Source organism: Podarcis muralis, chromosome 13 (assembly GCF_964188315.1).
Source record: "Podarcis muralis chromosome 13, rPodMur119.hap1.1, whole genome shotgun sequence".
Classification (NCBI taxonomy): domain Eukaryota; kingdom Metazoa; phylum Chordata; class Lepidosauria; order Squamata; family Lacertidae; genus Podarcis; species Podarcis muralis.
The window spans coordinates 261735-284543 of record NC_135667.1 but is presented as its reverse complement, the minus strand read 5'-3'; the positions used below and the strand labels follow the sequence as shown (position 1 = coordinate 284543).

The 22809-nt window shown below is 54.2% G+C and overlaps 3 protein-coding genes across 7 annotated transcripts in view; 1 reads left to right on the top strand and 2 right to left on the bottom strand.

Annotated features, from left to right (window-relative positions):
* LOC114582713 (uncharacterized) overlaps nt 1-22809 on the bottom strand; it is a 120194-nt gene that overhangs the window by 4625 nt on the left and 92760 nt on the right. For 4 of the 5 annotated variants that reach the window (XM_077917872.1, XM_077917874.1, XM_077917871.1 and 1 more), the window contains exons 3-5: nt 3067-3148; nt 2285-2367; nt 1443-1569 (exon numbers count right to left, since the gene is read on the bottom strand). In XM_077917872.1, coding sequence (XP_077773998.1) covers nt 1443-1569; nt 2285-2367; nt 3067-3148 — 292 coding nt within the window. Of the gene's footprint in view, nt 1-1442; nt 1570-2284; nt 2368-3066; nt 3149-3314; nt 3822-5442; nt 5549-22809 lie in introns of those variants that run through there. The other variant, XM_077917875.1, reaches the window with a different exon arrangement.
* On the top strand, nt 9706-15290 carry TM4SF5 (transmembrane 4 L six family member 5). Its single transcript, XM_028703982.2, has 5 exons — nt 9706-9980; nt 12310-12390; nt 13484-13623; nt 14729-14921; nt 15130-15290. Exons 1-5 carry the CDS (start codon nt 9807-9809, stop codon nt 15145-15147), a joined length of 606 nt encoding a protein of 201 aa, XP_028559815.2. The 5' UTR covers nt 9706-9806; the 3' UTR covers nt 15148-15290.
* On the bottom strand, nt 16587-19667 carry VMO1 (vitelline membrane outer layer 1 homolog). Its single transcript, XM_028703981.2, has 3 exons — nt 19345-19667; nt 17592-17713; nt 16587-16890 (listed from the first exon to the last, which is right to left on the bottom strand). Exons 1-3 carry the CDS (start codon nt 19525-19527, stop codon nt 16587-16589), a joined length of 609 nt encoding a protein of 202 aa, XP_028559814.2. The 5' UTR covers nt 19528-19667.

Here is a 22809-nt window from a genome sequence, read left to right as displayed (position 1 = left end):
TCAGGGTTCCTGGGGTGATCCTGCCCATCTCTGGAAACCACGGATCCATGAGCGAGGGAACATATAGGGGCATCTACGGGAGGAACACTGAGAAATCCCATTGCAGGCTTATCAAATGGATTTAGTTGCCTCATGGGGAAGCTTGCTGCCTTAGCAGCCCCAGGAATCCACCATTCCTGAAAGATGGTCTCCTTAAACTCTTCTCGATAAGGGGAAACCCTCTTGCAGGCCTTGCGCTTGGGAAAGGCCATGGAGGCATTCCCTGCTGCCTGGGCCTGCTCAGGGACATGGACTGTCCTCACAGCCTTTCCCAGGAGCTGCTCGGTGTCTAGGCTCATAAAGAGTCTGGGGGAATGCTCCCCCTCGTCCTCCTTCCCTTCCTCCTCACCTGGAAAAAGCTCACCGTCCTCCCAGTCTGAGGAGGGAGGACAGGCCTGGATGTTGAGGAAGGGGGTGTGAGAGCCTGAGGCATCTTCTGAGCTGGCTGCCCATGGGGAAAGGGAAGGCTCAGCTCTTCTGGAAGCCCTTCTGCCAGGTCCCCTTCCTCCCCTGCTCAGCAGCACCCGGCGCCTCCTGTGCTGGGTCCACTGCCTCTGAGCCCTTCCCCTGTGAGGGGGCGAGAGGCTGCTCCAAGATGAGGAATGCTCTGAGGGGGAAGGGATCAGCTCTCCTTCTCATCCTCCCTGGCCCCCTGGCCATCGTGCTGGTTTCTAGCCCTGCTTGAACCGGAACCATGGGTGCTTTCCTGAGACCCCCTCCCCGCTGCTGCCCCTGGCTGAATGGGGCCGGGGGGGGGGGGCTGTGGGAAGGCCCAGAGCCTGTCCTAGCCGGGTGACCCACTCAAGAGCAAATGGAGGCCTCTCAGAGGGTGGGGGAGGCAAGGGTGGTCCCCCTACCCCCCTTTCCTGGTTTTCCAGACCTTCCGGACGTGCTGGAGCTACTGGATCAGGCCTTTGCAGGTTGACCAAAACCTCCTCGGCCTGGGCTGCTGCTAAATTCAAGAAGGCCCCTTGCCCAGTCGGCATGGGTTCCCATAGACTCCTCTGAGGAGTCAGCCAAGAGATCTATTTCCCAGAAAAAGGACTCTCCTCCTGAGAAGGGGCCCCTCCTGCTGTGTTCCAGCCCTTTCTTAGGTTATGTTTGGCCCAATCATAGAACCCGCTCCATCTCTAATGTCAGTCATCATTTTGGTCAACCAGAATCTGACAGAATCAAGAACAAAAAACTGACAGCCTAATCAAAAGGCATAACCAGAGAAAGAAATGTTCACACAGACAAAACAGTTGTTAGCCCTCTATTCAAGGTGAGCTGAGGGTGGGTGTGTTAGAATCCCAGATGCTGTAGGTGGCGCTGTTGAGTTCCATCAAAATCTGAGAGGTTCATCACATAGATTAATGTAAAGAATTTCAGGACAGATATTATGATCCAACAGGGAGCTTTACCGAGAGAGGCCATGATAGTACGATTCTCCTCCATGACTTCCTGATGCAGAGCTCTCTGGGCAGGATCCAGCAACGCCCACTCCTCCTCCGTGAAATACACAGCTATATCCTCAAAGCACACTAGACTCTGAAAGAAAAGGTCTTCCTTTCAGAAAGCATAAAGATTATCTAGCACACATTGTTCTGTTGTTTCCTGTCTGTTAATTGCTGTGCAGTTTTCAGGGGAATGTTTCACTGTACATTTTAATGATGGATGCATATCTAAGCACCTTAATGGAATTATTTTATTCTGTATTTTTAAAACTGGGTATTAATCTTTGTGCAAAGGGGTGAAACTCCACATGGTGTTCTTTAGATCCGTATGTCTGCACAAACATTTTAGCTTGTGAGATGGAAGGCTCTTCTCTCTCCTCTTCTTATGTGGTATTTTGGGAGGGTGCAGAGAGACAACTCTCCTCAATCCCTAAAGCCAACTCCAAGGGCTGCATAGGGAGGTGGAGAAGAGGGGGGAGCCCTCAACTGGAGGGGCTGGGCAGGTGAATTCTCACCACTGGTTGTTGTTGTTTTTTTAAGTTCCTTATATTTTAGCATTAACCAATAAACAGAGAAACAGAACTGCAACAACCGATAAATAATGCTAGCGACATTCAGGAGGAGAGTTAAGGTGAGGCAGCTGTTCATTACTCTCAGCAGAGAAGCCTTCTCCAATGGCATTTTCAGTGTTCATTAAGGGAAGCTTTGACAGAAGCAAAGAGGAACAGGAGAGAGATTCATTTGCGCCCAGAGATGCCCTGGTTGCCCCACCCCTCTGCCTCTTTCCCCACAAGGTTCTTTCCCCCTACCTGATCTGCTTCCACAGTCGCTGTTTCCCTTCCGCCACCAAGAAAAGATGTATTGGGAGGTTTTTCTGGCATCATTCTGTCACCTGCAAGAGACAAAGGTAAGTGGGGAGACAGGAGTGCCTGCCTCTCTCAGAGGTGAAGCAGCACCTCTACACCCACTGCTTCACCTGCGGATGTAACAGAGAAGTAGAATTGTGTGTCATCAGTATATTGCTGGCAATGTCCTCCCAAACTCTGGATGTTCCTACTCAGCGGTTTCATGTAGATGTTAAGTAGCATATGGGATAAAACTGAGCCCTGAGGAATTCCTCGCTTAAGGCTCCACGGGGCTAAAAAGCACTCCCCAAGCACCACCCTCTGGAAATGGCCATCCAAAGAGGATCAGAACCACTGCAAAGCTGTGCCACCTACTCCCGACTCAGCCAGCTGCTCCAGAAGGAGAGTGTGATGGATGCTATCAAAAGCCGCTGAGAGGTCCAGCAGAATCAACAGGGGCATATTTCCCCATCTCTCTCTCGGCAAAGGTCATTACACAGGGTGATCAAATCAGTTTCTGTGCCAAAACCGGGCCTAAACCCCGACTGAAATTAATCTATTTATAACCAGCCTCACATGCTGAGTGCATTTTAGCATTTGTACCCATTGCCTATTTCAGCAGTGCAAAAATACATTTCCCCTCCTTGAGGCTCTTGGTCCCAAATGTCTTCCACAAAAAGAGGAAAAGATTAGTTTCAAAACCAACAGAATGGGATCAAAGGGACAAAAGACTCCTTCCTCCTGACCCAGTGACCTCTCTTTTGTGTCCAGCGGAGTCCTCTCTTCCTCAGAGTAATCTGGGCCCATTGCTGCAAACAGATCCTCTCCCTGAAAGAACGAAAAGAATTCACAGAATTATAGAAAAAGGAATGAGAGGCAACAATTTTAGAATATCCGACAATGCTCCACTAATAGGCCATGAGTAGAGCATTTGGGTTTGTTCTCCCTCCTGTTTGGAGCCCCTTGGGAGCATCCAGAGGAAAGTCTCTCTCACCTGCTGCTCTGCCTGTTTCCTCTCCTCTGCCTGACTCAGGAGGAAACCTTCGGCCAGGGCCACTGCCTGGGAACTGGTCTCTGCTCCGCATTCCCTCACCCAGCTCTCCATCTCCGCTGGAAGGACAGCCAGGAACTGCTCCAAGATCACCAGGTCCAGCATCTCAGCTTTCGTGTGCCTTTCTGGCTTCAGCCATTGACGGTCAAAGCGGTAGAGTTGGCTGCAAACTTCTCGGGGTCCTTTGGCCTCTTGGGAGCAGAACTGCCTGAACTGCTGGCTCTGCACCTCTGAGCGAAGGGTGTCCTCCTCTCCCAGGATCTTCTGTATGGAGTTTTCCCAGAATCCCCCACTGCTCCCAGTGTCAATGCCATGGCCTCTTCCTGCTTCAGGGTCAGCTGAGTCTTGTTCATCCATCTGTGCTCTCAGGAAGCCTCTAAGAGATCAGAAGGAATCCTTTCCCCCCCTCTTGCCCAGTTCTGTGTGTCCGAAAAGAGGTGCTAGCAAAATCTACAAAGCAAATGCATTGTTCCGTTATTAAACTGACAGTCAATTTGATGGATGAGTCCTGCTAGGAAGCAGGATTGGACCCTACCACAGGCCAGATTTTCAGCTTTCTTTAAGAAAAGGTAAGCCTCCAGCCCTCCTAGAAGGAAAGTAACCATACCAAACTGTGAGATGAATCAGTCTGGTTGAGCCTGTCTTTCAGTGTTTGCAGACGAGGAATAAAGTCAGACTTGTGACTGACAGGTGTGTCAGTTATACCAAATGTAATGTACACACTAGGCTAACAGTGGGGGTCCTAATTCTAGGGTTCTCAAGAGTTGCTCTCTCCCACCCCCACTTCAGAACACATTTCTTCCCTGCTTCTGTCTTGTTTTCTAGCACTTGGAAGCTGCAAGGTTCTCAAGGCAAATTACTGGGGTAGGGAACCTTTTTCTTTTTTCTGAGGGCCCAAATTGTTATCTGGCCAACCCCCCGAGGGTCAAATGGGCAAAATCAAAGTTCATTTGGGTGGGTTCAAAGGACAGCGCTAAAAAGCAAGTACCATAAATCTTTCTATGCTTGTACTGGTTTTAAACATCTTTAATATTGTACTTTACTGCTGCCATCTACCGTGGGAACTTAGGGCAAAGGGCAGGTAATTAACAGCAGGAGCAGCAACAGCAACAACAACTCCCACACGGATCAAAAATGTTGGGAATACTCCTGGATCCAACATGGTCACTGGAGGCTCAGATCGTGTCAATGACTAATAACTGCTGCCTCTCACATAGTTTTGGCTGCATTTGCAGCCCCAAAGTCACTGCCCTGGGGTGCAAGCCTGGGCAGTGTGTCTGGAAGTCCTGGACTGACCAGATGACAAGACCTGCAGAAATCCCCTTCTTAACCGTTGAACCCACTGTGGGTCTCGTCCTCTCAATCCACCAGAGCCTGTCTTCGCATGCAGAGGGAGTCCCTAACTCTCTGAGGGTTTGAGACCCATTGGCCACCCTCATCTGGTTCAGCCAGCCATTCAAATCTGCTCCCAGGGTGCAGCCACTGACCCATACTGCCAGCTTTTAGGAACCACATATGAGAACAAAGGTGGAGGAACTAGCCAGAAGGAGCCCGTCATTTCCCCACCGCAGATACTGCCCCTTCTCTACCACCCAATTTCCATCTCGCCTAGGCTGCTAGCCCCAGTCCCTTTGGGATGGAGATGACGTGGACAGGGCACTCCATGCTCCGGGATTATTGCAATGCCTGCTATGTATGTGGAGCTGACCTTGAGGACTAATCAGAATCAGCTCCCAAATCCCGCAGCCAGATGATGGGCTGGGCTCCCTCTCTTCATTCATTGCATTTCCCCCCACCCTTCTCTCCCAGGGGCTCAAGGGGGCATCCAGGGGTCTCCCTGCTGTCCTTTAATCCCCACAGCAGCCCTTGAGAACACCATCAATTCCTGTTTCAAAGCAGCTGCATTGCCTGTCAGTTCCTTTGCAGGGCCAATTGGGTGGTTGTGTCTTGGGGTGTGGAGGGGGCTGGTTGGGGGCTCCCCACCTGCATGAGCTGAACAGGACCCCCTGATGCATCCCCCCCCCCCGCTTCTCCCCAATGCACCCCATGGCGGAAGACAAGGGAGACTCACCAGGTTGCAGGAGCTGCAAAGCAGAAAGACAGCAACTCCCCCTCCCCCTCTCTTGCAGGAAGGGACGTCAGTGGCAGGGAGGAGGGGCTTCCGATCTGGAGGACTGCCCCCCTTCATTGCCTTTCCTTTCTAGGAATCCAGCTCAGCTCCTTTTAACCCTGGCAAAGCCGGGCACACTCAGCCCTCCCTCTGCAGAGCAGGAGACACGTGTGTTGAGCACCCAGAGCTCCTTTATTTGTGGGAAGGGGCGCCATGGGAGTAGCCAGGATTTATGGGTTTTTTGGGTGGGGGCGGTCTCTCACCTGTCACCATCCTCTGTCTGGCTCTGTCCAGCAGATTCGGAATGACGTGGGTCAGCAACAGTTGCTTCAAATGCCTTTCTTTTGACCCCAAGTGCTCAGAAAAAAAACTTTCTACGATTTGTAGTTTTGGGTGAGTATTATTTATTTTTTTGATTTGTGGGAGGGGCAGCTACCCCCCCCCCCCTCCATCGGGTGGCCTCTTGGCTGGCAGGTTTCTGAGCTGCTTCCTTCCTTAGCCAGAAACTGGCGGAGCACCAAGCAGGAGAAAAGGCCCTGCAAGAAGCAAGAAACCCCATCCTGGAATCATAGAACTGTTGAGCTGGAAGGGGCTCCCGAGGTTCATCTAGTCCAACCCCCTGAAATGCAGGATTCTCATATCAAGCATCCACGAGGGACGGCCATCCAACCTCGACTTAAAAACCTCCAGGAAAGGAGAGTCCACCACCTTCTTCCCATCCTAATGTTTTTTCCCTGATGCTTGCTTGGAATCTAATCCTTTGGTTCCCGTTCTCCCCTCCTGAGCAGGAGAAAGCAAACTTCCCCCATCTGAGATATTGGGTCTCAGCTGAGGGATGAGTGAGGAGGCACACGGTTCCTGCCTTTTCTGGGACAGAAGAGAGGAGGCGGTAGATCCATCCCAGGAAATATTCCTAGTGATTTTTAATGGCATTTTAGTTCCTGCCCTTCTTCGCTCTACTATATTGCATTGCAGTTTGTATCCTGTGGAGTATTATATAATTCGAGGAGTAAGATATAAAACAAGCTATAAAAATACAATTAGCAGAGAACATGGCAAAGGTGACAAGTCCTGAAAGACTCGTTTCTGGGTTCAGTTCTGGAAAAGAAGGAGTGCAAAACCAGAAAAAGAGTCAACGTCACAAGTAAATTAAAGGCGAGATACTTATTGGTATCACTGCCTACAAATGGTGGCAGCTGATAAACATAGAAAGAAGATGTGTGAGAATAGGGAAAGCATAATACAAAAAAAGCACTTGATCTCTCACTCTCTCATATCTATCTATCTATCTATCTATCTATCTATCTATGGATCTCTATCCAGTGGCTTTTTTATATAAAAAAATGTTTAGGGGTACTCTCATTTTGACTCAAGAAAATCACTGTTTTATAGTTCAAATTGGGGGAAATAAGTACAGTAAGTGGACAAAAGTACAAAGATTCACAAAATGTTTAGGGGTACAGTATGTGTACTCCTGCGTACCCGCTAGAAAAAAACACCACTGTATCCATCTATTTACAGGTAGGTAGCCATTTTGTATCCATCTATGTATATCAGGGGGATGCGGGTGGCACTGTGGGTTAAACCACAGAGCCTAGGGCTTGCCAATCAGAAGGTCGGCGGTTCGAATCCCCGTGATGGGGTGAGCTCCCGTTGCTCGGTCCCTGCTCCTGCCCACCTACCAGTTCGAAAGCACGTCAAAGTGCAAGTAGATAAATAGGTACTGCTCCTGCGGAAAAGTAAACGGCGTTTCCATGCGCTGCTCTGGTTCGCCAGAAGCGGCTTAGTCATGCTGGCCACATGACCCGGAAGCTGTACGCCAATAAAGTGAGATGAGCGCCGCAACCCCAGAGTCGGCCATGACTGGACCTAATGCAGTGTTTCCCAACCGGTGTTCCGCGGCACACTAGTGTGCCGCGAGACGTTGCCTGGTGTGCCGCGGGAAAAATTAAAAAATTCGAAAGATATCCGGAGAGGCGGCCTTCAGGCGAGTTTTAATTTTAATTTTCCTTCTCCCACTTAATGCCCCACGCTCGCCCGAGCACCTTGCAGTCCTCGGTAACCACGGCGACCCAAGGGAGGGGAGGGAACAGGGAAGTCGAGGGCGGCGGCGAGCTGCGATGACATCAGTGGGCCGCGCCGCCTCGCCCTGGCACGGTGTGAGAGCCCCGGCTAGTGGCGCGAGCTTCGGAATAAGTGGGATCCGCGTGCACGAGACCGAGATCGCGGGTAAGGAGCTCAGCCCTGGGCAGGAGGAAGCGGGGCCGCGCGTGCGGGCCACATCCCCACAGAGAGCGAGCCTCCCCCGGCCCACCACTCCGGGCAGGTCCACTCGCATGAGGGGGCGGCGATGGCGACGGCCGGCAGCTTGCCTGCAATGCCATCCCTCGAGCAGGCGAGGAGCCCTCTTTCCCACCCTGCTCGGGAGTCCAGAGCACTTGGTCGCATTCAGGATCTAGAGTGGGGAAGCGGGGCTTGTGTCTGGGCTGGACACATTGGGCTGCCTGTGCCGCTCGACCTGCGGGGAGAAATCAGGGTGGGAGTCACGACCGTGAGGCAGGGCTGCCAAGTGTGGCAGAAGAGGACACGGCCGTCGCACCTGTCCTTAGGTAGGAGCTTCTTCCGTGTCGACCTGCTGCCCTAAAGTCTTGGCTTTTTTCTTGGCTTTTTGGCGGTTGGCACAGAAGGAAGGCAAGGGGGAGGGGAAAAAATTGAAACTTACACTTTCGTGCGTCCCTCCCGGCGTGACGCTGCGCGCTGACATCACGGGGCTGTAATGGTGGTGTGCCTCGAGATTTTTTTCATGAAACAAGTGTGCCTTTGCCCAAAAAAGGTTGGGAAACACTGACCTAATGGACCTTATGTATATCAGGGCAGTCCAAGCTCTCAGTCCAACTGGGCCGCAGGAAGTCATGCACTGAATTAAGTTTCATATCATAAACTGAAGTGTGCGCAACTCTTTGCCTTCAGCAACCCTCCACTTCAGGGACCCCCTTTTTCCACCTCACTTGCCCTCTCGCTCCTGGGATTTCCTTCTTTCCCCACTTCTTTTAGCATCTCCTTGCCTCCACCTCCCCCATTTCAGCCCCTTTTCGCCTCGGGAGACCCTGGAGGAGCATCCCTTTGGGGGTGAGGCCAAGCAGTGGGGAGGCTGAAGCGCCTGCTGTGGCTGCAGAGACCGATGCAGGAGAGACATGTTTTGTTGCAGCCGGCGCGGAGGAAGGCGTCCGGTTGGGCTGCTGCAGATGCGCCAGGGTGTTTCCTCTCTGGGCTCCTCCCAGGAATTTGGCAGTGGAGGTTGTAGACTCCCCTTCTTCGGAGGTTTTCAAGCAGAGGTTGGCTGGCCACCTGCCAGGGATGCTTGAGCTGAGATTCCTGCATTGCAGGGGGCTGGACTAGATTACTCACGGGGTCCCTTCCAACTCTGCAATCCCTTGTAAGGTGGTGGACTCTCCTTCGCCAAAGGTTTTCAAGCAGAGGTTGGGTGGCCGTCTCCTGGGGATCCTGGAGCTGTGATTCCTTCACTGCAGTCTAGATTACTCTTGGGAGCTCCTTCCAACGACAGAATATGATTATATGTACAGCGGGCAGAGCTCCCTGAAACTAGGATTGTTGAGCTTTGGGGGGCACAGTTGTTGAACTTTTTTTTTTTGGCAAAATCCACATGGGATTTATGCCTGGACATTTGGCTTCCGAAAAAGAACCGGGCCTTCTCTGCAGTGGCTCCCCATCTGCTCTCCCCAAGGAAATTCGCCTAGTGCCTTCATTATACACCTTGAGGCACCAGACAAAAACAATGGTTGCTTTAGTTGTCATCCTATGTCTTTTTAAAATGTGGCTCTTTTTTTGGGGGGGGTGTTATTGGGTTGTTGTTTCTATTTTGATTATATATTTTGTGGTTTCATATTCTGATTTTGCTTTGTGACCTGGCTTGAGGCCTCCGGGAACAGGGCAGTATATGAATTCAATAAATAAATAAATAGAATTCTAGAACTGCAGAGCTGGGAGCGACCCCAAGGGTCATCTAGTCCAACCCGCTGCAATCCGTGATAGATGCCCCCCTCATGACCTCTGCTTAAACCCCTCCAGGGAGGGAGGGAGGGAGAGTTTCTGTGAGGAGGTGGAGGTGGCAGGGATGCCAGGCTGGGAAATGGCTAGGAGGGAGGAGGTGTTTTCCCTCTCCTCTGGCCAGCCCTTTGCCCTCCTTATCTGGGAGCAAACAGTTTCCTGCTCTGGCTCCTCCGCACGGCAGCAGCAGCAGCCTCCTCCTCCGCTTCCGCCGCACCTGCCTGCGCCCGTCTCCCCCCGGGGCCTCGTCTCCCACCATGTGCACCGGCAAGTGCGCCCGCCTGGTGGGCCTCAGCCTGGTGACCGCCGGCCTGGCCTGCATTGTGGCCAACATCCTCCTGATGTTCCCCAACATGCAGCGGGACTGGACCCCCCAGAACATCACCACCCAAGTGTGGCTCATGGGGGGCCTCGTCGGCGGGGGGCTGATGGTGAGTGCCCAGGGCTGGTGGGTGGGGCTAGATGACCCTCGGGGGGTCCTTCCAACTCCCCAGTTCTGTGATTTCAAGGGAGGGTGTGGGTTCTCCTCCACTGGAGGCATTTTAGCAGTGCTTGGGTGGCTGCCTGCCAGGGGTTCATTAGCTGAGATTCCTACATTGCAGGGGGTTGGGCTAGATGACCCTGAGGGTGCCCTCCATCCCTGTGATTCTCAGGACTTGCAGCCGGGAAGAGCCCCCCTTCACGGCTTGGGGACATGTCGGTGGTGGGAGAGACGCTGCTTCCTCCTGCCTTGTGCAGCCTGACTCACTTCCTCGAGTTGTCTGCCCAGGGACGTCTCTGGTACCAACCACAGTCCCCCCCCTAGCACGACCTGATTGCATTGGATGCTCAGGAGCAGAGCGACTCTGGCAGGGCCGGATTGGGGTTTGATGAGGCCCTCGGCTCCTGAAGGGAACGGGGCCCTTTCTATGTCCAGATGTCCTTTGTCAACAACAAATTGTCCCTGCTTTTTGTGTTGAATATATGCTATAGGGCAATTTATAGACCTAATTAGGTATCTAAAACACTGTTGCTGTATGTAGGTTTTACAGTGGTACCTCGGGTTACAGACGCTTCAGGTTACAGACGCTTCAGGTTACAGACTCCACTAACCCAGAAATAGTGCTTCAGGTTAAGAACAGTTTCAGGTTAAGAACAGACCTCCAGAACGAATTAAGTTGCCACTATACATTTTATTTGTTTTTTATCTTATATTTGGGAAATGTACATCCAGTTTCTTTTTCCTTTAAATTTTTTGGGGGCCCCCAAGAGAGTGGGGCCCTAAGCTATAGCTTGTTTAGCTTATACGTAAATCTGGCACTGGTCTGAGGAGGTTGACAGCCCAGACCCACAGCAGGCCCCCGGCTCTCTCTCCTGGCAACGGGGTGCCAAGCACATTCCCCAAGGGATTGGGGGTGCCATTGGAGAACCCAGAGGAACCCCATCACCCGGTCTGGCTCCCACCCCAGCCCTTTCTTCCCACAGGCAGCCTCGGTTTCTCTCATGGTGAACTTTGTGCAAACCTCCCCCTCACGCACACTCTGTGGGAGATAACAAGGCCCTTATCTGCAAGGGAGACAGCTGGCTTGGCATGGGGGGTCAATAAAACAAGGTGATCTCTGCCCCCCGAAAGGGGAAATGAGGCGCATCATGGGAGAAGGCAGGAGTGGCAAAGGGTTGCTGGAGGGACCTGATGGGGGGGGGGTCACCGCTCTTGCCGGGGGGGGTGCCACTGCCCATGTTTCGGGGGGGCACCTTCAGATCCACCTGCCTTTTCTGTCAAATGACAGGTGTGTGCTTCTGGCATTCTGCAGCCTGAGAGCTGCTCAGGTAAAGGCAGGTCCTGAGTTCGAGAAGCCCAGCCCAGTGGCATCAGGTGGGGAGGACCGGGGGGGGGGGCAGTGGCAAGAAGTGAGATTACAGGGAACCAGGCAGAGGGCCTACTCGGTGGTGGCCCCCGCCCTGTGGAACGCCCTCCCATCAGATGTCAAGGAAATAAACAACTACAGTGGTACCTCGGGTTACAGACACTTCAGATTACATACGCTTCAGACTCCGCTACCCCAGAAATAGTACCTCGGGTTAAGAACTTTGCTTCAGGATGAGAACAGAAATTGTGCTCCGGCAGCAGGAGGCCCCAATAGCTAAAGTGGTGCTTCAGGTTAAGAACAGTTTCAGGTTAAAAACGGACCTCCGGAACGAATTCAGTTCTCAACCCGAGGTACCACTGTATCTGACTTTTAGAAAACAACAGAAGGCAGCCCTCTTTAGGGAAGTTTTTAATGTCTGGTGTTCCATTCTGTTTTTATATCTGTTGGAAGCCGCCCAGATCTGCTGGGGAAACCCATCCAGAGGGGCGGCATATAAACCATCAAATTGTTGTCTTTGTTATTAATGGTGTGGGCAGCCAGGCCAATCCAGGGGCCACCTTGGAGGAGTTAACCTCTGGAACTCACTGCCGCAGGAATGAGTGGCCGCCACCCGCTTGGATCGCTTGAAAAGAGGGTTGGGCAAGTTCCTGTTTGCTGGGTTTCCCCTTTCAGCCACAGCAGGAGCAGGATTCTGGACAAGACGGCCTCATCCAGCATCCGGCCTCTTCTTACATCCTTGTGGAGCTTCCTGAGCCAGAGGCAGTCTATCTGCTTCCTAGGTTCTCTGGGGCACTTGGCTGCTGTGAGGACAGGAGGCTGAATCCGGGAGTGTGTGTGTGTGGGGGGGTCTTCCTTGGGGCTGATCCAGCAACTCTCTGACCTCCCCCTCCTCCCTTTCCGCCTCCCCCAGGTCCTCTGCACCGGGTGCTCTGCCGTGAGGGCCGGAGGGAAAGGCTGCTGCGGATACGGATGCTGCGGGAACAGGTGCCAGGTACGGATCCTTGGGCCCTCCTCCCCGTCTCTTCCTCTGCCTCGTCTGCCAGGGGGCCCAGCACTCTCTCGGCCCCTTGAGCCGCCACCTGCAAGGCGCCTGCTAGAGGCAGCCAGGTCTCTGGAACTACAGTTCCCAGCCAGCCAGCACATCCTGCTAGGGGCTAGTGGGAACGGTAGTGCCCCACCCCCCAAAAATAATAATTGGTGGAGCATGAGACAGGATTGTGGGTTTGAGCAAAAGATTCCTGCATTGAAGCGGGTTGGGATGGATGACCGCTGGGGGTCCCTTCCAACTCTATATTCCTCTGATTCTATGGAAACCTCTGGAGGACTCCAGGTTGGCAGAGGCTCATTGCTGGAAGGGCCTGGCAGGGTGTGTGTGTGTGTGTGTGTGTGTGTGTGTGTGTGTGTGTGAAAGTGAGAACAAGCCAGCAACTCAGCTGTGGCTGGGCCTGATCTTTGGGGCTGGAGGGTATTTTCATTCCTGGCCCTCAGTCCTGAATATTCCCCCTTTTAAAAAACCCCTAGTAATCTGATCCAGGCTTAGGACGGGTGAGCTGCTCCTTTGTGAATATGGGCACCTTGCACCCTGAACCCTTTATTCCTATTTTCAGCACTGGCAAAGGAGGGGGGATCAAGCAGATCACAAACTGTTGCTTATTTTATCTGCCCTGGAGGACTGCCCCCCCCCCCCCAGTTCCACACAAACACACACTTTTGGGTTCCTCTCCCCACCCGGCCCAGGAGTGAGGCAAAGGCACTCTGCCCAGGCACAGAGGCATGTGCATCGCCAGGACTCATTTGCCCGGCCCGGAAGTAGCAACACGGAGACCCTCTGCACATGCCCCCCATGATGTTTTCGCAAACAGAGCCTGGGGTATGGTAGAGGTTTGGGGGTGCAGAGTCCTGTTTCTAGGGAGGGAGACTGGGGGCTCCCACCTTGTCCCACCGAGGGGGGAGAAGGGGGGCTTCCTATGGAGTCTGTGCCAAGAGGGCTCTGGGCTGGAGTCCTGAGAGTGGAAGAGGGGCTGAGCAAGTGGGGCATGTGTGGGGTGGCACCAGGCCCCCCCTCACCTTCTCCTCCCCCACAGATGCTGCGCTCCGTCTTCTGCTCCATCTTGGGGGGGCTGGGGGGCTTCTACTGCCTGGTGGTGTCGTCCACTGCCCTGGCCGAGGGACCCTGGTGCGAGGCGAAGGATGGGACGTGGGGGTCGCCCTTCAAGGACCTCAGGTGAGGAGCCGGGGGGGGGGCCTGCAGTAGAGAGGGAGGGACAGCCCCCACCCCCTGGGAGACAAATGCTTCTGAATCCCAGTTGCTGGAAACCTCAGGAGGGCAGGAAGCACTCCTGCGCTCGGATCCTGGCCATGGGTGGGAAAGATCCAGGTTTGGAGAGACCTGCCTTCAAATCTCGGCACTTGGCCAGGAAGCTCTGTGGGCAGTGCCGGATTTACGTATAAGCTAAACAAGCTATAGCTCAGGGCCCCACTCTCTTGGGCGCCCCCAAAAATATACTTCTTCTTAATTGTATTTCACTATGAATATACTTCTTCTTAATTGTATTTCACTATGAATACACTTCTTCTTAATTGTATTTCACTATTAATATACTTCTTAATAATACAGTGGTACCTTGGGTTACAGATGCTTCAGATTACATACAGTTCAGGTTACAGACTCCGCTAACCTGGAAGTAGTACCTTCGGGTTAAGAACTTTGCTTCAGGATGAGAACAGAAATCGTGCGGCGGCAGCGGGAGGCCCCATTAGCTAAAGTGGTACCTCAGGTTAAGAACAGTTTCAGGTTAAGAATGGACCTCCAAAACAAATTAAGTACTTAACCCAAGGTACCACTGTATTTCAGTTCAACAGTTACTTTGATAAAATACACATTATGTTATGTGCAAATGGCTTTAAATACCTATTAGGTCTATAAATTGCCCTGTAGCATATATTCAACACAAAAAGCAGCTGCAATTTGTTGTTGACAAAGGACAGCTGGACATAGAAAGGGTCCCATGACCTTCAGGAGCTGAGGGCCTCATCAAACCTCAATCCGGCCCTGTCTGTGGGTATGACCGCCTCTCAGCCTAGGATACCTGGCAGGGCTGTGGAGGGGCACCCCGAGGTCATCCAGCCCAACCCCTGCAATGCAGGAACCACAACTGGAGCGTCCCTGGCAGAGGACCACCCAATCTCTGCTTAAAAACCTCCAAAGAAGTTGGAAGAGACCCAGGCCGGCCATCTTCCCTGAGCTCCGTGGAGAAGAGGGCGGTCAATGCCATGAAAGAAGTAGCGCCCCCCCCCCCCCCCACTGATGGCGCCTGTCTCCCCCGCAGTGAGAGCTACCTGGGCAACCGGACACTGTGGGAGGAGTGCCTGAACCCCCCCAACGTGGTGATGTGGCACGTGGTCCTCTTCGCCATCCTGCTGGGCCTGGGGCTGGTGGAGCTGGCGCTGTGCGGACTTCAGGTGGTCAACGGGCTGGTGGGCACCGTGTGTGGAGACTGCCGCAAAGACGAGGACCGGGCGGTAAGGGGGCCTGAGAAATGGGGGGAGCGTGGGGAGGGGGGTGGCGGGAAGGAGGGTCAGTGTCCCCCGCCCGGCAAAGCAGGCTCACTCCCGGGGGTCGCGGCCTCTCTTGGCCCCCCGGTCGGGCGCTAAGTCCAGGTGCTACAAGCCACGGCCACTGCGAGCCCTCCGCCTCACTGGCCAATTTCTCTCTCTCTTTTTCTCGTAGGGCGACGGGGGCCTTTGAGGGACCCGGCAGGGCTGGACCCCCACCCGCAACGCGCACACTCCGTCCAAGCGCCCCCCCCCCCACCGCAGCCCATCCCCACCCACTTCTCATCTCTACGGTTTGCAAAAGTCGGAATAAACCAGCTCTCTCCCCGTTGTTGAGTCCGGCTCTGCAGGGCTGCTGTGTGGAGGGGGCGGGGCGGATATTTTGGGAGGGGGGGCTGGGCGAGGGACCCTGGAGAAGAGAGGGATAAGGATCGGGATCTGCTGCGCGCGGGGGGGGGGGAGGGGCGCTGCAAGGGGAGAAGATTCTCGCGCACTTTGGGGCTGCAGCGCCGTGTTAAACTGCGGAACTCCCTCCCGCAGGAACCAGCGGTGGCTTTGAAAGAGGGCTAGACAGATCTACGGAGAAGGCAAGGGCTGTGGGCGGACTGGGCGGCTCAGCAGACTCTGCTGGTGTCCTAATGGAGCCTCCAGGTGCAGAGGCAGTCCATTTAGAGTCCCAGGTCCGACGGGGGTATCTGGCTCCCGTGAGGACTCGGTGGTCTCGCTTTGCCCTCATCCGGCGGGGCTCGTCTTGCGTTCTTAGGAGATTCCTCAGCAAGTGGCCTTTGGGGATAGAGTGCCTCTGAGAAGGGAGGTTCCATTCAGCCCCAAGGGCTGGAGCATCGCTTGGCAATTCCAAGTTCTGCGGTCGTCAAAGGAGGAGGAAGAGGAGCAGTGCTCAGGGTGGACTGGAGGTGGTGGCAAAGGATGGACAGTGCCTTCAAAAGGCACTCCTCGTAGGCTCAGAGGCACTTTGCTCATATACCTGGTGGACAGCCAGCAGGGAGGGGGCAGGAGATGAGTGAGCCATGTGGAGTAGTGGGTAGGGTCAGACCATGACCTGGGGGACCAGGGTACAAATCCCCCCCCCCGGGTTACCTTGAGGGGCTGGTCGCTGCCTAACCTACCTCGCAGGGATGGAATGAAGAAAAGTAAACAATTTGCGCCCCCTTGAGCTCCTTAGAGAGAAGAAGGTGGACTGTCAAAGCAAGCAAGCAAGCAAGCACTTTGCACGTACTCAGAGGCCATCTTTATTGTTAATGCATTCTGGGAGAAAGCCTGGGTTCAGAAGGAGGGGTGTGTCAGCTGCTGATGGGGACCTGGCGGGACAGGTGTGGGAGAGGGAAGTATCATAGGATTGTAGAGTTGGAAGGGACCCCCGAGGGTTTCTAGTCCATCCCCCTACAATGCCGGACTCTCGACTAAAGCATCCAGGACAGATGACCACCTCAAGGTCATCCATTCCAACTCCCTGAAAATCAGGAACCACAGCTACAAAAAGAAGCACCCCCGGGCCATCGAGCCCGACCCCCTGCCCCCCCCCAGAAAGCCCCCCTTGAGGACTCCCCGGGGTCTTTTGCCCCAGGCCCCTCCTGGATGTGTGGGGCGGGGGGCAAGTTTTGTGGCCCCTGCTCAGCGGCTGCAGCAGAAGAAGCGCACGTCGTTGAGGGCGGTGTCGTCCCTGAGGGCTCCGCGCACGGGGTCCTGCTTGGTCTGGATGCCGCACAGGCCCTTCCGGCAGGGCGGGCTCCACTCGCCGTACTCCCCCCAGCTCAGGCCGCGCCCCTCCAGGTGGGCGCCCCCGGAGCAGGCGAAGCGCGCGTTGGTGGCGCCCATGTCGTCGTGGATCCCGCGCCGGGTCTGCTCCACCCTCAGCGAGAACCTCGTCAGGTAGGTGCCCTCGGGGCACCAGCTGGGCGGCGACCACTGGCCCCACCTGGGGGGAGAAAGGGGGCGGGAGAGAGAGAGAGTCAGGCCGGGCAGTGCGGCGCAGTGGTTGGAGCGCCGGACCAGGACCTGGCGGAGACCAGGCTTCGAATCCCCTCTCGCTGGGTGACTTTGAGGGCGGGTTGTTAGAATCCTAGAATTGCGGCGGCGTTGGGAGGGCCCTCGAGGGCCATCTAGTCCAGCCCCCTGCGAGGCACGCCGTGAGGTCACAAATAGTTGTGCTCTCTGGGGCGGGTGGGAGATGCAGACAGGTGGAGTCACGCAATCATGGAATTGCGGAGTTGGGAGGGATCCCCAGGGGTCATCCAGCCCAACCCTCGGCAATGCAGGCATCTCAGCTGAAGCATCTCCGGCAGGTGGCCATCCAAGGAAGGAGAATCCGCCCCCTTTCATGTTGCCGGGATTAAATGAGGACTAGGATCTTGGAGAGACCAGAGTTTGAATCCCCACTCGGTCACGAACCAAGTGACCGCCACCACAACCCTGCGAGGTAGGCCAGGATGAGAGAAGGCAGTCACTGCCCCCCGTTGGCCCAGTAAGAGCTTCAAGACCGAGTGCAGGGATTCGAACCCAGACCCCAGCCCAGCAAAGTGCCCTAAGGACCAGGGCGGCTGCGCAATCCTTTGGGTCGAGCTTGGGGGCGGGGGTGTGGGGCGCAGGGGCCAGGCAGAGGGAGAGGGAGCCACTCACGGGCCGCTCTGGGACTCCACGGTGTGCGCTTCGTGCTTGTCGCCCCGGCCGCCCCGAGTGCAGAAGAGCCGGATGCCGTTCAGCGCCGTGTCGTCGTCCATCGGGCCCCGATAGGCTTCCACCTGGGGCGGCGAGGGAGAAGGGTGGTCGGCCAAAAAGGTCCCGGAGATGGAGCGACACCCCCCCCACACACACACACACAATGGGGGGAAAGGTTTCGGCGTGCGGGGCTTTTCAAGGTAGAGAAAAGGCGGAGGAGAGACGGGCACCCGCCTCTGTCCGGAGAGAGACCGCGGAGCGCACCTCGGACCTCGCCAGGGCGCAAGTCTAGGCCGTGTGGCTGGAGGTCCTGGGCTTCCCAGACGACCAGACCCCCCCCCCCCCAGCCTCGCTGATGGGCGCCAAAGGAAAGCAGAGCAAGAGGTTTGGCACCGGCTTGGCTGCAGGACGGAGATGCCGGGAGGAGGCGGACGAGGCGCCACCCAAGCATCTCGGGGACTCCACTCTGGAATTAGGCAGGCAGCGCAACGTGCTATAAGAAACGTGCTGCTTAGGGAAGTTTTTAATACTTGATGTTTTCTCGTGCTTCTAATATTCTCTTGGGAGCCGCCCAGAGTGGCTGGGGAAACCCAGCCAGATGGGCGGGGTATAAGTAATAAATTATTATTATATTATTATGTATAAAATCATTTCGACCTGGAGAAAACATCTAGAGATAAGTCACCTCCCTCTCATGACACAGGGGAACTCGAGGGCATCCAGGGAAATAATGAATGTTGGGAGATTCAGGGCAGGTGAAAGGAATGGCGTCGCAGTTAAACTGTGGAACTCCCCGCCACAGGAGGCAGCGAGGGCCACCAACTTAGATGATGGCTTTAAAAGAGGTTGGGACAAATTCATGGAGGACGAGGGGAATATCCATGGCAATTAGCCATGACAGTCACGGTCTGCCTCTCTGAACACCAGTTGCTGGAAGCCAGGGCACCCTATGCAAGACAATCTTACTCAGCTACCAAGAAGCAGCAGCAGCAGCAGCAGCTGGAAGCTGAAGGAGGGGAGGGAGTCTTGTGTGCGAATCCTGCTTGCTGGCTTCCCACTGGGAGCGCCATCACTCCCTCTCCAAGGTGCGTCATCACAAAACATCTTGGAAATGGAGGGGGGTTCTTCCCCCCTAATCAAGCTGTATAAAAGTGTTAATAAATGGAGGGGGAAATGAATTCATTCCATTTTTGCTGTTTGGTCACTAGGGGAGCACAGGAGGCTGTCAGGAAGAAAGGCACTTTGTACATGCTCAGGAGCACTGCCCAAATTTCACTCCTCCATAGGGTCGGATCTACTATGGAACGAACAAAGCATCATCTTCCCCTAATCCCAGAGGAGCCCCAGAAGTGACTTCAGGTCACATTGCTTTTAAAAAATGGCTCTAGTAGACCCAGTTGGAGCTGCGTGACTCAAATTGATTAATGTTTATTCATATATTTCAACAATCTCCAAGTCTGAGAGTCAGTAGCCCAGATGTTGGGAAGGTTGTAAACAGCCCCCTTCAAGATGATGGCGGTGGGGACCCAGACCTCGTTGCTGGTTGTGAAGGGGCCCCCATGGCAGTTCAGGCTTCATGACCCCCCAGTGTAGGTCCGTCCCTGCTCCTTCGTGCATCTCTGGGCTCAGCTGGGTTGACCCCTCTGTTTGGGAGAGCCAGACCAGGCACAAAGGAGGGGTGGGGCTTTCATTCTGGGTGGGGAGGGGGTGTTACCTTGAGGCTGAACCCCGTGGCGTAGGTCTCCTCTGGGCACATCTCCTGCCAGGCCCAGGCGCCCCAGAGGCCTCCGTTGGACACCCCAATTTCAGGCTTGAATTCCAGGACCTCTTTGGCCTCCGTCGCCACGGCTGCGGCCAGCAAGACGGCCACCAGGCCTGTGCACCCCACTGACCACATCGCAATGCTCGGGAGGTGCCTGTTGGTGGATGTGCCCCTTGGGTTTTTATCCCCTGGGCTGTGGCTGTGGGGTGGGCCTTCTCCTTGCCCAGGGATTGGCTCCCTCCGGGGGGTGGAGGGCGCAGGCCGGGTGGCGGCAGCTTGTTCCGAGGCACCCACGGGTGCTGCCGCAGCAGGAGGACCGGTCCATCCAGTTCGGATTATCTCAGGACAAAAGGGGAAACCAGAACTCTGCCCGGAAGGAAGCCACCTGAGAAAGGGCAATTTGTGGCCTCCTTTCTGAGCCCCTCTCTCCTCCTTCGTTCTTACTGTTGGCCTTTGATTCCAGTTTCATCCTCTGAGAGGCTCAAAGTGGCCAGCAAGTTCCTTCCATTTTATCCTCGCAACAACAACCCTGCGAGGGAGGGGCAGGGAGTGCAACTAACTGGCTGAGCTGGGATGTGGCGGCGGCAAAAAAATGCGGATTTCGTGCCAGTGATCGTGAGGGAAGGCATTGGAAATAAAACTGCCCATATCGTAATGCCGTTATGCAAATCTGTGGCACAACCACGCTTTGAATACTGTGTGACGTTCTGGTCGCCTCATCTGGAAAAGGATATTGCAGAGCTGGAGAAGCTTCAGAAAAGAGCCAGTGCAATGATCCAGGGAATGGGGGGGGGGGCTCCCCTAGGAGGAAAGTCATGCAGCATTTAGGACTTTTTAGTTTAGAGGAATGGTGAGAGGATGATAGAATACTGTAAGATTATGCCTGGCATGGAGAAAGTGGATGGCGAGAAGTTTTCCTCCCTCTCTTCTGACACTCGAACTCAGGAGCAGCCAGCAAAACTGAATGCTGGAAGATTCAGGGCAGATAAAACAAAGTCCTCCTTCATGCGGCACAGAGTTAATCTACGGAACTCCCTCCCACAGGAGGCAGTGGTGGCCATGAACTTGGATGGCTTCAGAAGAGGGCCAGGCCATTTCTCCTAGGAGGAGGAGAGGGCCTTTGGTGGCTGCTGTCCAGGACGGCTCTGCTCTGCCTCCCCAGTCAGAAGCTGCAGTGCTTCACAAGCAGCCACCGGAGGGGAGAGCGCTGCTCTTGTGGTCGGATCCTGCTTGCAGGCTTCGCATAAGGGGCCTCTGGTTGGCCACCGTGAGAACACGATGCTGGACTGATCCTGCAGAGCTCTTCTCATGTCCTGGCCAGGCCTCATCCAGCAGGCTGTTCTGATGTTCTTACGCTCTCACGTTCTCCTGTCCTCTCCCCTTTATAAAGATCTGAGGAATGAGCGCATCACCCCACTCTTACTTACCATCCCAGGCCGCCCATTTGAGGCCACATTGGTCTTTCTTTTATTAGATCAAAATGATCAGACAACAGCAAAGGTTGCGGGGTGTATCAAGGGTTCAGTGAGATTAAGAGCCACTATCTGAACGTTAATCTTGGTCATTTGACTGCCCTTTTCACCCATTGCTGTCTTTTTATTTGTATATACGTATTGCATGTTTTATGTTGCCAGGGCCATTGGCTAATGCAAACGAAGTTTTATCTATCTTACGCTCTTCCCACTTTTCATCCAATCCTTGCAACAACAGCCCTGCAAGGGAGGGGAAGTTAATAGATCGCAAGTGGCTGAGCGGGGATTTGTCCCAACATGGTAGGCTACCCACCCTGGCTGTTTGCTGAGCTGGATTGGGACCATGCCACAAAAGAAGGGCCCTGAACTCGAACTCTTCACCCTGAAAGCTTTGTCTCACCTCCCAAACCAATGTATTCACCGTTGCCCAGCATGGAGGTGAAGGGGGAAGCCTTCGAAGGGCAGGCTCCCTTGGCGAGAGAGACACAGCCACGCCCCTTCCAGTGTTATGCAACCGTCTAAGGTTACCCAGTAATCTTATAATTGCACAGAAATAATAGCCAGGGACGCGCTGCAACGCTCAGGACAGATCTCGGCTAGATCTGTTGTTTTCTGTGCACGTAAAACAGGCAAAGGATCCAAACGGAAACCCACAGCCCTCTCCTCCGCCAGGAACACGCACAACCCCCTTTAAAGGCCCCACAGGTGGGCAACCATCGCTGTTTCCTGTGGGAGGGAGTTCCACAGCTTAACTATGGCCCGCCTCCTTTTATCTGTCCAACATTCAGCTTCATTCTGTTATAAGGAAAAACAGCTCCTTTCCCCCCTATCCAAGAGCCTGTACTGTATAGAGTTCCTATGTAGGTTCTCTATCAGTAGGAGAAAATAACAGAGGCCAAGAAGAGAATATTGAGAAGCAAAGCAGCTAGTAAGCCTGAACTTTATTAAACTGTTGCCACAGGGCCCTCACAGCCACACGCAGGAGGGACCCCGAACAATGGTGTGCAAGCTCCGAACAATGGTGTGCAAGCATTGTTCGGAGGGACCCCGAACAATGGTGTGCATCAATAGGAGTATAGCATCTAGATCAAGGGAAGTAATAGTGCCACTGTATTCTGCTCTGGTCAGACCTCACCTGGAGTACTGTGTCCAGTTCTGGGCACCACAGTTTAAGAAGGACACTGACAAACTGGAACGTGTCCAGAGGAGGGCAACCAAAATGGTCAAAGGCCTGGAAACGATGCCTTATGAGGAACGGCTAAGGGAGCTGGGCATGTTTAGCCTGGAGAAGAGGAGGTTAAGGGGTGATATGATAGCCATGTTCAAATATATAAAGGGATGTCACATAGAGGAGGGAGAAAGGTTGTTTTCTGCTGCTCCAGAGAAGCGGACACGGAGCAATGGATCCAAACGACAAGAAAGAAGATTCCACCTAAACATTAGGAAGAACTTCCTGACAGTAAGAGCTGTTCGACAGTGGAATTTGCTGCCAAGGAGTGTGGTGGAGTCTCCTTCTTTGGAGGTCTTTAAGCAGAGGCTTGACAACCATATGTCAGGAGTGCTCTGATGGTGTTTCCTGCTTGGCAGGGGGTTGGACTCAATGGCCCTTGTGGTCTCTTCCAACTCTATGATTCTATGATTCTAAGCTCTTATATAGACTTTTGAGATTGCCTCCCCTGTAGCTCAAGACCACCCCCCAAAACATCACCCATACATCACAGAAAGAGGTGGTCCCCAGCAGAAATTTGAGCGTGTTGCTTCTCTCCTGTCTGCCAGGATACCTGATCATGCCTTATCAATTGCCTTTTCTGGGTAGCCTGGCCATCTCAGCTGCTGAAATCCCCCAGCAGCCCTTTACTTCCTCTGGGCTCCCTGAGTAAACAGCCTGTATCTTTCCCCTTATCAAGGGCTAATCCCTTAGGCTGCCTGGCGGCATTTCTCATTC